This window comes from Carettochelys insculpta, chromosome 4 (assembly GCF_033958435.1).
Source record: "Carettochelys insculpta isolate YL-2023 chromosome 4, ASM3395843v1, whole genome shotgun sequence".
Lineage (NCBI taxonomy): Eukaryota > Metazoa > Chordata > Testudines > Carettochelyidae > Carettochelys > Carettochelys insculpta.
The window spans coordinates 32,241,950-32,257,418 of record NC_134140.1 but is presented as its reverse complement, the minus strand read 5'-3'; the positions used below and the strand labels follow the sequence as shown (position 1 = coordinate 32,257,418).

Below are 15,469 nucleotides of genomic sequence, written 5' to 3'. Positions count from 1 at the left end.
GCACAGAATTGTAAGAGATGCTAACTGCAAAAAGGAAATTATGCATCAGAAAATTTCCACTCTGCAGTCTGGCATCTCTCGCAATCCTGGATAATTATTGAGCTGTGATCAACCCAAAGATGGAGGAAAGTCACTCTCTCTGGTATTTTTGTTTGAAGGGCATGAATAGAGAGTCTGATCTTCTCATGGACTCCATACACTTGAGATAGCAGAAGAGTCTTGAAAATCTATCTAATTTTGAATAGCTTGGAAAACATGATATAACAGATAAATAAAAGACTCAAAGAGAAGACTTAAAGGGTCCTGAAAAACAGAGGTAAGTTCCATTTTGCAAAATGTTTTGCCTGACAATCTCACTAATTGGATTACTTGAAGGAATCCTGTTACCAGTGAATTTTTTGCCAGGGAACCCGGCAAATAGCAGCAAATAAATAGTAGCAAATAAATAAGCTACTAAGAATGGACCCCTCACATACAACAGTACTGTGTTGAAGATCTCTTTCTATGGCCTTTCCGGAGAAGCAAAGGATATGTTCTGCACTTGTATAATCTGCACCAGACAGATCAGCATGGACATGTCTACACTTGCAAGGTCTTTTGAAACATTTTTTGAAAGAAGGGTCTTTTTTCTAAATATTCAGCAGAGTGTGTACACACAAAAAGCTCTCTTTCTAAAGTAAATCGAAAGAATGGGGCATTCCTCTTGAAAGCACTCTTCCACTCCTGTTTCAGGAGCAGAACCTTCTTTCAAAAGCTTCCTTTGAAAGAAAACGTGTGCAGATGCTCTGTGGGGACATTTTTCAAAAGACCAGTTATCATGACACCAGATTTTTCAATTCCTGGCCCATTCTTTCAAAAGACCAGGGTCTGTGTGGACGCTTTCCTTCAGAAGAGCAGATTACTCTTTTGATCTGTGTTTCTGTGCGTGAATGCACTCTTTCAAGGAAGTTCTTTTGGAAGAGATCTTCTGGAAAGACTTCTTTTGAAAGATCTCTGCACTGTAGACGTAGCCCAGGTGTACAGTCTCCTAGACAAATGTAATGTCTTAACTCTAGAAGATGAACTGTGACCTTCCAGTGCCTCCATCTCAATAGCTTTGCCATTAGTTGAAATCATTGAGTCCATATGTGGACAAGGGGGATCCAGTGGATATAGTGTACTTAGACTTCCAGAAAGCCTTTGATAACGTCATTCACCAAAGGATCTTAAGTAAAATAAGTTATTATGGGATAAGAGGGAAAGTCCTCTCGTTGACTGAAAACTGGTTAAATGACAGGAAAAAAAAGAGTAGGAATAAATGGTAAGTTTTCTGAATGGAGATAAGTAACTAGCGGTGTCCCCTAAGGGTCTGTACTGGGACCAATCCTATTCAGCCTATTTATAAACCATCTGCAAAAAAGTGGTAAACAGTGAGGTGACAAAATTTGCCAATGATAATAAACTTCTTAAGATAATTAAGCTCTTCACAATCTGCTTTGTTCTTCAAAAAAAATCTCACCAAACTACACGATCAGGCAATAAAAAGGCAAATGAATTTTAATGTTGATAAATGTAAAATAATTCACATTGAAAAAAATAATCCCAACTATACATACAAAATCATGGAGACAAATTTAGCTATAACCACTCAAGAGTCATTGCATAAAGTTATCTGAAAACATCTACTCCATGTGCTGCAGCAGTCAAGAAAGCAAACAGAATGCTATGTATCATTAAATAAGTGATAAAGAAGACAGAAAATATCTTAGTGCCTCAGTAAAAGCCCATGGTATGCCCACATCTTGAATATTACATACAGATGTAGTCACCTCATCTAAAAAAAAAAAGATATATTGGCATTGGAAAAGGTTCAGAAAAGGGTAACAAACATAGTAGGGGTTTGGAATGGGTGGCATATGAAGAAAGATTTAAAAGATTGGATTTTTAGTTTAGAAAAACTGAGGGATATGATAGAGTCTGCATCCTGCAGCACTGGAGCTGCATGCAGCTCTTTGGCCGTGTCTACATGTGCCCCAAACTTCGAAATGGCCATGCAAATGGCCATTTCGAAGTTTACTAATGAAGTGCTGAAATGCATATTCAGCACTTCATTAGCATGCGGGCGGCAGCGGCACTTCAAAATTGACGCGGCTTGCCACCGCGCGTCTCATCCAGACAGGGCTCCATTTTGAAAGGACCCCGCCTACTTCGAAGTCCCCTTATTCCCATGAGCTCTTCGAAGTAGGCAGGGTCCTTTCAAAAAGGAGCCCCGTCTAGACGAGACATGCGGCGGCAAGCCACGTCAATTTCGAAGTGCCGCTGCTGCCCACATGCTAATGAAGCGCTGAATATGCATTTCAGCGCTTCATTAGTAAACTTTGAAATGGCCATTTGCATGGCCATTTCGAAGTTTGGGGCACATGTAGACGTAGCCTTTAAGGACTTCTTTGTGGCCTTCAATGCTATGAGTGCAAAGTAAACAAAACAAAACAAAAAACAAGCCCTTCTGATTATTTTTGATAAATGGCAAATGTCTAAAAGCCTAACAATGAACAACTCATATCTAAATATCAAATGATACGTGATCTCAAAAGATTGGATAACTCCTCTGTTTATATGTGCAGTGCATTGTAGGATAGGATACTGTATTTGCATTTTGATCATGATGCTAATAAAGTCTTGATTTTGAAAAGGCAGAGGAAACTTGTGGCATTCCTCCTGTGAAGGGCAACACACATTTTTAAGAAAGAAAACTGAAGTTAAACATGAAGTAAAATCAACATAATTAAAATAGGTTTAGAAGTGAAAGTCAGGAACATAGTGGTACAAACACATACATAAAATGTGAGGAAATAGAATATGTAAAAAGTTTGTGAATGTCCTGCAGTAAACATGTATCACATTACAAATCACTGTGTGCGCACTGTTCTTATAATAGGGTTTACAAAAAGTATGGTTTGACATTTAAGGACCATTTCTCAGACATATACATAATCATGACTGATGTGGAAAAGTAAATAAGGGAAAGTAATTTACTTGTTTCAAAAACCAAAAGAACTAGGGGTCACCAAATGTAATTAAGGGGCAGCAGGTTTAAAACTAAAAAGGAATTTTTTCCTTCACATGGCGCATAGTAGGCCTGTGGAACTTCTCACCAAAGGAGGTTGTGAAGACCAAGACTTTAATAGGGTTCAAAAAAGAACTAGATAAATTCATAGAGGTTAGGTCCATCAATGGATTAGCCAGGATACGTAGGAATGGTGTCCCTAGCTTCTGTTTGGCAGAGGTTGGAAATGATGTCAGGAGAAGGATTACTTTGGTGATTACCTGTTCTGTTCACACCCTCTGGAGCATCAGGTATTGACCTCCACTGGAAGGCAGGATACTGGACTAGATGGACCCTTGGTCTGACCCAGTGTGGTCATTCTTATGTTCTTATATGAGGAACAGGACCTTGTGAGAGGAGGCTCATTCTTGATGGAAGCTGGTAGTAGTAGTGGGAAGGGTGAAATGCATATAGTAGGCCCTGCAATCAACTATGAAACAAGGCATTTGTCCTCATGGCTCCAGGGTCTGCCTTCCTTTTGAAGGAACATTGGAGACAAAGAGCACTGCTCCCCACTGCCGAAAAATAGGCAGGAAAAAAAAAAAAAAAAAAGCTAAAAACAGAAGAGCATGGGAGTGAACAACAAAAACTGTCTCAGTCTGCTGACATGGAGAATACAGTGGCAAACTGAAGTGGGGGTGGCACACCCAGAGAGTGCAATGCCAAAACACTCAACTGCTTCTGTGAAGTTGCAGAGCGAGGTGAGCACCCCACACATCCAGAACTGTTGGAGACAATGGGCTGCAGCATGTAGAGACTACTGCATGTGAAATTTACACAGCTCTACATGCAGATTGCATTACTTAAACTGAGATTTAGTTACTTGCCTTTGAATCAGGAAGAGAACCAAAAAAAATTCAGGAACAGTTTGTGACCTTTAACCGATTGTAACATAGTTGCATACAGCCTATAAAGCACATTTCCCATTCTCTCAGATCTGGACATGATTTGTTAGCTATGCAAAATTATAATTATAACACAACAGGCTTAGAGAACAACAAGAAGTCTTGTGGCACCTTATAGGCTAACAGATATTTTGAAGCTTAAGCTTTTGTGGGCAAAGACCCGCTTCATCAGTGCATCTGATGAAGCGGGTCTTTGCCCACAAAAGCTTATGTTCCAAAGTATCTGTTATTCTTTAAGGTGCCACAAGACGACTTGTTGTTCTTGAAGCTACAGACTAACACGGCTGCCTCTCTGATACTTGACAACAGGCTTATTTATTTCAGACTGCATGGTCGGTCAGGCTGGATGTGAACCTACTGTACACTGGGTGAAATCACAGAACCTGATTTTATAGTGTGTACAGTTATGTACCTGAGGCAACTAAGTCAAGAATTTGGCATCTGTATTTAGGAATTTTTTGGGGGGGCAGGGAAGGAGGGGACAGAGGAAGGATGAGAAAACCTGAGAGGTTCTGAAGTATTTCACCATCTTGACCACAATCTTTCAATACAGTGTAATAGTACAGTGCTTATAAAACTTTGGCCTTATTTTTTAGAAATGTTGAGAACATTGTTTCCTCTTACTACAACGACTTTAACAGAGATTATGATTACGCAGTACATCTCTGAAGACAGAACTGATTTTTTAAAAGTTTAAGTTATGCTTTTTCTTTAAGCTGATTTTTTTTTGTTATTTTAATGCTAAGTCAAAGTTTTGATTTAGAGAAAAAGGATGCAGTTTTCTTTTTTGAGCCATTATGCCAAAGACAGAATTCTGCCCTCCACAGAAATGTATATATCTGACACTTCCCCCAGGACATGTCTATTTAGGGATTTTTTTTATTTTTAAGTGACAGTACTGTTGGTAACAGACCCTCTCCCCATGGATTTATGAAAACTAAAGTGCAGAATTTGGAGATGCTTTGGACAAAAGACCTCCTGTAACCTATCAATTTTATTGTTACAGTCTGCTGGATTTGAATATTCTATATTGGTGCATGCAGACTTCTATGCAAAGATAGAAATATAAAATGTATGTCTATTTATAGTTTTAAAATGTACTAATGCCAGCTATTACTCCTGCCCCAACCCTAATGATTGGGTGATCAACTTAACTTGTAAACAGCCCTGTTTAACCTGTAATTTAGTAGATGGTGGGTGCTAGAAAGACTTGAGACTATTCCATGTGGTACTGAAAGCCATTTTTATTCACTGTTTTTCCATCGGATGTGGGGTGGGGGGTTATATGGCAAAGTTTTCCTAACCTACGAAAAAGTATGTTTAACAATGGGAAGCCACCAGGTCTTTGTGTTCAGCCTACTTTGGAAACTGACAGACGCACAAGAAGAAAGAGAAGAACTATGAAAGGCAGTTTATCCAAATCAGCCTGATTAGAAGATTTTACTTGACAAGAGAACATTTCTTTAGGGTAAGAATCATTGATAGAGGGGGCTTACCAGGTGAGCCCTCTCTGAGCAAAATTTTGCAGAGAGAGAGAGGGGGAGAGAGAGAGAGAGAGAATTATTTGAGGTGTTGATTCCTTTCGGGGTTGGTTTCCTGGTTGCTGTGCTCTAGAGTGGCATCCTCCAAGAGTTGAAGTAAATCACTGTCTGGATTGCTCTGCTATGGGATGGGTAGTACCTATTTTGTGCCTTGGTGAGGGGAGACAAGAGTATCTGGCCCAGTAGGTGGGTGTCAGTGGCATTATGAGCACACTCAGGAACATTCCCAAGAGGTCTTCTGTGACAGCACACTATCACACTGTTTTCTGGTGTTTTGCCACCAGACTAAAAACATACAACTGCAACAGAAAATTGCACACATTACCAAGATTTCTCACTTCCCAATTTATGTTATAATCTCTTAACCAGGTATACACACACTTAAAAAGCACAGCAGGATGGAAATTTTATAAAATGTATTTCATTTGCTGCTATAATATAAATTATTTCTACACATTGTCACAAAATACTAAGGCCCTGCGATGCTCCTATCTCAGCAGACAAGACTGGAGTTGTCTGTCTAGAGAAAACGCAAACTTAAGACAGAAAGCCACGCAACAGAATAAAACAAGGACACTGGTAATGTGGTACCATATTATTACCAATAAACGCTCATGCACAGGATATCTTAACCTTTTTGAGGGATATAAAAAACCCTCAAAAGCGGTAACACAAAAAATGTTTTGTTAATGACACCTTGCTCTACATTCCCACCTCTTCAAAACTGTGCATGTAATGACGTACCTACTGGCTAATGGAAATTTTGAACTCTGTCTGTCTGTCTGACAGCTAGCTTTAGCAGGCTGAGACTCAGGTCAGAGAAGATGCATACACAGATTACAGGCAAGAGACCAGGTTTTATATGTGCACCTTTGTTGGGGCTGGGGTTTGGCTTGTTTCTAAGAATTACAGCTAGGGGTTCTCTTGACTCACCAGTTGCTCTGAGATATGCTGTAGCAAGATATAGCCTGTGCGCTGAATCCAGGCCATGGCCCACTCTTTTAGCATGGAGCAGCACTGTCAAAAGCAGCTGGCTGCTCCTCGTGGCTCTCTATGCTGCAGGGGACGCCTGAGAGCTCAGCTCCCATTGGTTGGTTTTCAGACAATATGAACTGAGAGATTTTGCTGTGGGCAGCGTACAAAGCCTCCCTGGAAGCACTAAGAGCCACATGGAACAGCCAACCACTTTGAGCAGTCTGGAGCTGCTGGCAGGCAGAGAAGCCTGCCTGAAACAGCTGCCAGCCGGGAGCTGCCCCACCTGCTCCTCCTGCATCCCAATTCTCTCCTAGACCCAAACCTCTCCCACAGACCAGAATCCTCTCCTGTACCTATAACTCCCCTCAACACTGTACCCCAATATGCTGCTCCAAGTCACAATCACTTTCTTCACCTAAACTCCCTCTTAGACCTCACACCCTCTCCTACGCTCAATTACCTTACCCCAAACTCCCTTCTGTACCCAACCTCCATCCCAGGCCTCACAATCCCTCTAGAGAAAACTGCAGCCCTTGACCATTTACCAAAATTTTGGAGCATCGTCCTATCAAAAATTATTGCTTATCTCTGATCTAGATGGTGCTTGGTCCTGCCGTGAGGGCAGGGGACTGAACTTGATGACCTCTTGAGGTCTCCTCCAGTTCTAGTATTCTACAATTTTATATACTGATTGGTTGGTGTGATCTGTTGGTGTGTGCGCATCTTGTGTGCTCTTATATATTTTAACAATTAAATCAAATAAAGGCACAAGGGGAAATCCTGCTCCCAAAGCTGACAGTGGCAAAACTTCTACTGATTTCAGTGGAGGCAGGGTTCACCCACAAACTTAAGAGCACAATACTATTTATCTATAATCAGTGTAGAATTGCTTGCATTTTTGCAGATATCCCTACCAGTGTATTCAGGTGGACAAAGACACGTGTAGTTGTTAATTCCATCTACACAGGTAGAATTATTTTCACAGTCATTGTCTTCACAGTCATCAACATTTACTTCACAGTTTTCACCTTCAAATCCATCTGCACAAGTGCACCTGTAATACAAAAAAAATACTACAGTAACTCATCAGCAGAGGAGATCAGACAACTGAATGCATAATTAATCATAACATTATGCAATAAGTACTCTGTATCTTATATAAAAGAGCTTTTTTAAAAAAAATTGTAACACTGACAAAGTACTTTTCAGAAAATAAGTAATTAATATAGACCTACGCACTTCATTTCAAAATAAATGTTTCCTTCCCCATTTATTTACCTCTGCTGAATGTATACTACCTTTGTATCATACAACAGCCTATGAGTGCTGATCTTTAAAACTGAATTTTTAAATCATACAAAATACCTAAGTATTATAATACATTATTACATATAATCCTATTACATTGCAAAGATTATGCACATGCTTAGGTTTTGTTATGGAAATTTTACAGGATCAGAGTAATATGCAATAGAAATTAATGTAATAAATAATTATATTGCATATCGAGATTATAAACTTCAACGCAGAGAGACTACCTTATTTATTCATGTTTTCATTAACATGTTGCATATCAGAAACAAATAATGAAATAGAAATATTACACATACACATATACTTGACACATTTTATATAATTCAATGTACCCATTATATTTACATTGCACCCATGTGTTAACTGGATTTTGAAAATGTATACACTATTAAAAAAAAGAAAGGTCAAATTATGAGGTTTCAAACTGACTATTCCTTTTGATTCTACTTAAAGCTTGACTATGGCATCATATTAAAATGTATAGAATTATTTTTTAATCGGAAGGAGTATAATCTTGGAGTAGAATTTGAATATGAAAATAAGATAATTTCTTAATGAATTGTAGAATAAATAATGTCTCTTTTTAAAGTGGCATTTCTAACAAGCTTGAGGAGTAGATTAGCAATCTTATGTGAAATTAGTCATTTAATGAAGAACTCTTTTTCATAATTCATGAAGTACATCTGGAATAATTGTACTGTGATTAAATAACTCAACATTAAAAATCCTCACAGCATGTTTATCTACTGTCACAGTGGTTTAGAATGAATCATTAATTTTCTGTTTCCCGGGATTTACAACTTATCATTTACATGCTGTCTGTTGAAGTAATACACACAACAACAGCTGAATTGTGAGACTTCTTCAGCAGGAATCTAGGCAGCTATTAATTAACATAATAGAGTTAATACTATGTTATCTTGCTCTGATATGCCTTGACTAATCACTTAAAAACACTTTTAAAAGGACTTTAAGCTTTCTGAGGACAAACATTTTCTAAAACTAAAAGACTACGGCTGTGGTTTTTCCTTTAACAACAAACATCTCCTTTCCCCATTATTCTCTAGGATTCAAAGATTAATAGCCAAAAGATTTTACTTTTCCTTCGTTAACAAGTAGTTCAATTTCAGTAGATATTTCTTTTGTTTCTATTCATAAAAAAATAATCCTACCAGAATCCATCCTTTTCTCCTTCTTTTAAATGGCAAGTTCCACCATGTTGGCAAGGGTTACTGATGCAGGCATGAATTGGAATATCACAGTCCTGGCCCTGCAGACAGAACAACAAACTAAGGAGAGTGGTGGAAGTGAGCCAAAAGAAACTTTTTTCCCATGCAGGGGGTGGGGAGCATGATGAAATTTATATTTTCCTCAACTTTCAGTACATACCTTGAAACCATATGGGCAGGTACATCTGTAGAAGTCAACAGGATCATTGTTACAAGTCCCTTCATTTTGACATGGATTCGATAAGCAGGGATTACATTTGGCAAGTATATTAATATCCACAGGCCCTTAAATGAAATTTGATAATCTGAAATTAACATTTCTCATCATTTATTTATTTTGACAATTTGCTGGTGTCAATTTGATTATTTTCTAGTGACTTTGGATTTCTGCATATTTCATATGCAGGGCTAACCTTACCTTTTTATTTATTTATTTTTAATAAAGACTGGAAACATTTGGCCTTCAACCTTCTTTTTCTAGCACCACAAAAACAAAATCCACTCAACGATTGAGCCTCCACTCGCCTCAACTTTAAAAAAATCAACAATTGATTTCCATCTAGCATTCTTAAACACTATTCAGTTCTCATGGAAATGAACAACAGTCCCAGTTGATTTGTTAATGAAAACCAAGAATGTCAGAGTTTTCAAACTCACTAGTGGTTTTACAGAAAACAAGTTTTGTGCTGTTATTCATTTTCCTTTTTGTTATAACCATATCAATTGTCCATCTGGGTGATCTACTGGATAGCTCAGCAGTGAAATGATCACCTGTTGCACAAGCACAGAGATATCATGGGACTACAAAGAGGTGGTCAATCATACAAAAATGTTGCCACCCTCCCTTTCATGAAGCCTCCAAGCGAACATCCCCTGCTTTATCCCTCCTCCACTAACAGCAATGTCAATGTGCTGCTTGACACTGGATTCTTCTGCATGCGGTGAGCCTACAAGTAATGTTACTGCACTGCCACCACCTGAGTACACCTACTAACTCAGATATGGTGCTGATGTCCAACCTTTTGTTCATCTTCCCTGCAATAAAAATGAGCCTAGTTTGTGTATTCTAGCCTTCATCCTAATGGACTTCGGGAACAGATTTTAGCAACGAGTACTTTTGAAAAAGGCTATGTTTTATTCACAAGTATTTTTAGTGAAAGTCACGGATAGGTCAGACACTTAAAAAAAAAATCACAGCTGTGACCTGCCCATGACTTATACTAAAAACACATGTAACCAAATCCTGGAAGAGGACATAGAAGGTCTGCTGCTGGGAGAGAAACAGGGGCAGGGGAGAGCACAGTTATCTGCTCTGTCAGCAGAGAGAGGCCAGACTGCCCAGCTGCTCTCTTGACAAAATAGCCAACCAGAAGCAGAGCAGACTTGGCTGTCCAGTGTCCCAGAAGCCTGTCTGTTGACAGAGGGGCCTTGGAATGTCTAGACCAGCTTTCTGTCAACAGATCTTTGTTGACAGAGGCGTTATGCCTTGTGGGGAGCAGGATAAGACTGTCAATGAAAGTGCTGTACTCTGTCAATTTACTGTAGACAGAACACCTTGGGAATCTGGACATGCCCTGGTTTTGTTGACAAAATGCCAGTTCTGTCAATAAAAAAAAAACACCCTATAGTGTAGACATCACCTCAGCAGACTCTGTGGCTAAGAGAACTGCATGGGGATGATGAGCCAAAGGAAGGTTCCACATTGTATATTAAACTCCAAATCATTTGAGGTTCCTATATTATTAAATTAAGTGGCTATAATGCATTATTTTGTGTTTTCTCCTATGGCAAGGTTGGATTACTGTGTGCTCTTAACAGTAATTTCAGAAGCAGAGGTTTACAATGAGGAGTATTCTTTAATAAGCAATTTTATAAATGGGCAGACTGGATCAGTGCTTGTATGTGTAGCTCTGTGGTTGGAATGTAGAAACTTGCATTTTTTATTGCCTCTGTAGTTGTACAAAAAAGGATTAAACAAAATCCTTGAAGTGGAAAATAAGAATATTGCGTTACTTTGGAAGTCACAAATAAGCAGAGGAAAGCTAAAAATTGTAGAATACTCTATTTTAATGAGGCAAAAAGCCAAAAGTACCTCGTCTTTTACCATCTCTCTGATGAAGATGAAGCACAGTTATATTCAACTGCTTTGTTATAATAAGTAGTAATCTTTTCTTGCTTGGGTAGAGCAACCAGCCAAAAACATTTTTTAATTCCCTGAAACCTCTATGGTGCTTTGCAATAAAGCCTAGTTTACATGTGACTGCTCCTTCTCAATATTATATTATACATCTTGCATTTGTTAACCTTCAAAATGTTGCTATTTGTGATAAACATCTTATGTAAATAACTTTCATTGAATAATGCTGTGACTACACATTAAGATTATTGGGGAAAAATGCTAGGTAGGGACAAGTCCCAGGAGAGCTGTTTAAATCTGTTTATTGCTGCTGACCATTCTGGTACGTGACATAGAAGCCGCCTTCTCTTGGTATAATGCAGGATTGGTTATGACCATGCAGAGCTGAACATACATTTCAGTGGGTGCTCTTGAGACAGGTCAACATTAAAGGAAAATTTGGTGGTCATTAAATCACTTAAAATGGAAAGAGACTTCCATGTGAAGAAAAAAAAATCAAATGTCTAGTACATCTTGAACCTCTCTAATCTGGAATTCTCTCATCTGGCAAATTCTATAATCCAGCATGATTTTTATTAGCTGGACAACCACTTCTCATGGGTGTGGCCAAGTTTCCTATGGTCCAATAAATTTTTACAGCCACCAGTCCTGTGTCTCAGTGTTCTGTGATGTTATTTAGCTGTAATTTACCCATAAATGTCTTCTAAGAACCCAATATACATCATCTGGCAAATTCTCTCTTCTGGCACTGGTCAGATCCTGAGAGTGCTGGATGAGAGAGGTTCAACCTGTATTAATATTATAGCCTTGCCAGTGAACCACAGACACTTCAAACGTGATTGGAAAAATTTAAATAGTTGACTGGAAGGCTGTTTTTACCAAAGAGTAAGTAAATTACAAATTATACTCCATGCTTTTCTTGCCCGCCTGTGTGATGATCAAATATTTTATTTGTTCAGTTAAAGAGGGAGAGTCTGTTACATTGAAGATCACATGTGGGGGACTAAAGGAACTGAAAAGCTATGCCCTCAAAAAAGATATTGTAGAAGGCTCTAGCACAGGCAGAAGCTCACAGCAGCTTATGTTCAGAAAGGCTCATGTTGGTGTGCTTCTGTGGCTGTGCTTGTATGACAATACAAAGAAATAAAAATGCACTGGGTTACAACAAGGAGGTGGTGTTTATGACCAATGACACAAACTGTATATGGATCACTGCCCATTCTTGGGTCACCACCTTATTTCAAGCAAGAAATCTAAAGAGACAGAGATGCAAGTTGAAACAAATACCATAAAATTATCATCCAAAAAGTCCTGCCTGAATGAATGTCAAAAGACTGAATGGTTAAATCAAGCAAAAAAATGGAGCAATTGGGATGTACCAAAAAAAGCAAATGGCAATTTAGAACATGGTTCTGTAACCCTTAATCTTGACTTCCTCATGTTTACTGTATATCAACATTTTTGGATATTTTTAAAATTAAAAAAATTGCATCTATTATTTTGAGTCTCCTCTGAAATTCTTCGAGAGGAAAATCTGAATGGAAATCCTGAGAGAAGAAACTGTTTTAGGAGGTCTGTGGTATTGGATCAAGAATATGAGAACAGGAACTGTCAGTGAAGGGAAAAAATAAACAAAACAAAATCTTCCAATTATCTCAAGAACAGTGTTGATCTTTAAGTGAAATTTCTGTCAACTTGTGTTTATCCAGTTTATCCTAACCTAATTAGATGGAATAGAACATTCTAATTTTCATTGTATAACGTGGGTATAGCTCAAAAGGATAGAAACGGTATGGCCATGTCTACATGGCAACTGATATTTTGGGATACAAATATATCCAAAAATAGCAAAACCGCAGCTTATCCTTTTGCTTGAAATACCACTGACTTTTTGAACATGGTATTATTTTTCTGGTAGCCCTCATTCTATGCAGGGTAAAAGAACTTTCAGAATAGCTGCTTATTCTGGACGTCAGTGCTGTTTGGAAGGCACCAAGTTCAGCATAAGGGATTTCAAAATAATTTTCTGAATTTGCATACCACAAATTACTTCAATTATTTCAGAATGTACAGAAGGCCCATTACAAATCAACTAAAAACCAGTTATCCTTTATGCTTTTTTGCAGCTCCTTCTCTTTACTGTGCCTTTAATTTTTGGACACATTTTCAAAATTGCTGAACTGATTTAGGAGCTTAGGGACTTGTCTACCCAGCAGGGCGATGTACTCTGATGGCATCTGATTTCTAAAATATACTTTACTGTGCTTTACCTTGTCCATATAGACAATGTTGGTTTGAAACAGTCCTATGTTAAAACATGCTGGGGGAAATGTTAGTGAACACCAGCAGGATCTGCACAGACCAATGAATGTGCAACATATTAATACAAATCATACCATCAGAGAATGCATTACCCCAATGTGTGAACAAGCTGTAGCTTACCATTTCAAGAGTAACTTGGATTTGTAGAAGTCTAAGTCCAAATGCGATAGTAGTAAAAATTGTACCTTATTTTGCACTAGAAATGTTTATTTAAAATTGAAAAATTTGATTCACCCATTTTAAAGGGATAGTATTACAAAAAGCTGCAAAATAGGTGCTTTTGAGTACGAGTTGGGTTAAAAGCATTTTTAAAAAATATTTTATGTTCACTTTAATCCTTAATGTAAGTGTAGGCTAAAACTTTAAAGTTCCTGGCTACGTACATTAGAAGCATCTGTCTGCAGAAGTTACTGTTGGAAGAGGTGTTCTGACAAAACTTCTGTAGACAGGTCACATCTACACATAAAAGTGGATCGATCTTTTGATCTGCTCTGTTGATGAAAGGGCTCCTGAAGCATTTACACAGCCTTTTGGTCAACAAAACACATTTTGTGTAGATGCTCCATGAGTTTTGTTGACAAAACCTCAATTTTGTCTACAATACTCTCTAGTGAGACATAACCCCTATGTGCATAGATATAAACGGAAATAAAACAAAAGATAGTTAAGATAAACTAAATGAATGCTAACCAACAGGGAGAGAAAGGATATCTATCATTACACTCTCTTATCTACCTGACATGCTTAAAATAGTCCTCAGATGTTTGTTTACTTTGTAAACCACAAAAGCGGGAAGGGGTGGCTCTAGGACCCAATTGCCACTTGTACTATGGTCCTTCATATCTCTCTGCAAGTGTAAAGGGGGCTTCATGTAAGGAACAATAAGGTCCAAAGTCCCAGAGCATGCACATATATTTCACTCACCACATAAATGTTAAAAACTGAACAGCTGGTATATAACGTATAGTAAAATACAGCTACATAACATTTTAAAGGAAGTATAACAAAAACAACATTAGCTCACAAAGAAATGCATTGGAAGATGAAGTTTTCAACTCTGATTTTAACTGACTTAACTCAGACCTACGAAGTCCTTTTACCTACAATATACAACCTAATCATACATCAAGTGTCCACATTAAGTTACATTTAAACAAAAATTGTACCCTCACTACAGATCAGTGAAATCACACCACACTAATAACCATCATTTCAGTAAGGCAATTAGCTTCAACCCTAAATAAAAAAGGTATTTAGGATATCAAGATTATTAATATAGTGATATTGTACAATATATAACAAAGAATCATCCATAAGCTCATCCAAGATAAAAGGAGGAGGGAAACAAACAGTGAACATGCATGTCTTAGGAAAGTCTGCTCGAGGTACACGTAGGGGAGGTCAGAAGGTCTAGTCATAACCAGATAACATATTCAAAGGCTATTCACAACCTTACCTGGTATGAGAAAACCACAAGGCCCTGGAATCTCTAGAAGCAGGGCATGGATTGTGAAAGGCCAAAAGTAAAAGATTGAGAGTCTGTTAGAGGTAAGTATAGAAATGAAAAGCTTAAAAAAAAAAACCTGGCGGGGGAAGTTCTAAGGAAAAAAGTAACCACAAGAGGTCCCTATGACTTCAAAAATAATTTCTCAGCTTCCAATAAGACATTTCTGTGAATCTTAACCACTCAGAGAGGACTTCCACTGGAAGAGTTCTTTTCCATTGGATAGCTACTACCTGTTATATAAGCCAACATCAATACTTCATTTTGCTTTCAGTAGCAACCCAAACATCTATAAAAGGAATTCTCTGCAACTCTTGTTCTCTGAAAACACACATTATATCAGATTGTCATTCTTAGGTTGGTGCGCCTCCATGTGACCAAAGCAGAACCCCTCTAAGTTCAAAATTCCTGGTTCCAGCAGAGGCATCCTGTAGAGAACCCATATTTCTCCCAATAG

General features: G+C 38.1%; 1 protein-coding gene across 3 annotated transcripts in view; it reads right to left on the bottom strand.

The window, feature by feature from the left end:
- Positions 1-15,469, bottom strand: part of SLIT2 (slit guidance ligand 2) — a 372,755-nt gene that overhangs the window by 39,228 nt on the left and 318,058 nt on the right. For all 3 annotated transcript variants that reach the window (XM_074992549.1, XM_074992550.1, XM_074992551.1), the window contains exons 26-28: positions 9,210-9,334; positions 8,993-9,090; positions 7,421-7,560 (exon numbers count right to left, since the gene is read on the bottom strand). In XM_074992549.1, coding sequence (XP_074848650.1) covers positions 7,421-7,560; positions 8,993-9,090; positions 9,210-9,334 — 363 coding nt within the window. The remainder of the gene's footprint in view (positions 1-7,420; positions 7,561-8,992; positions 9,091-9,209; positions 9,335-15,469) is intronic.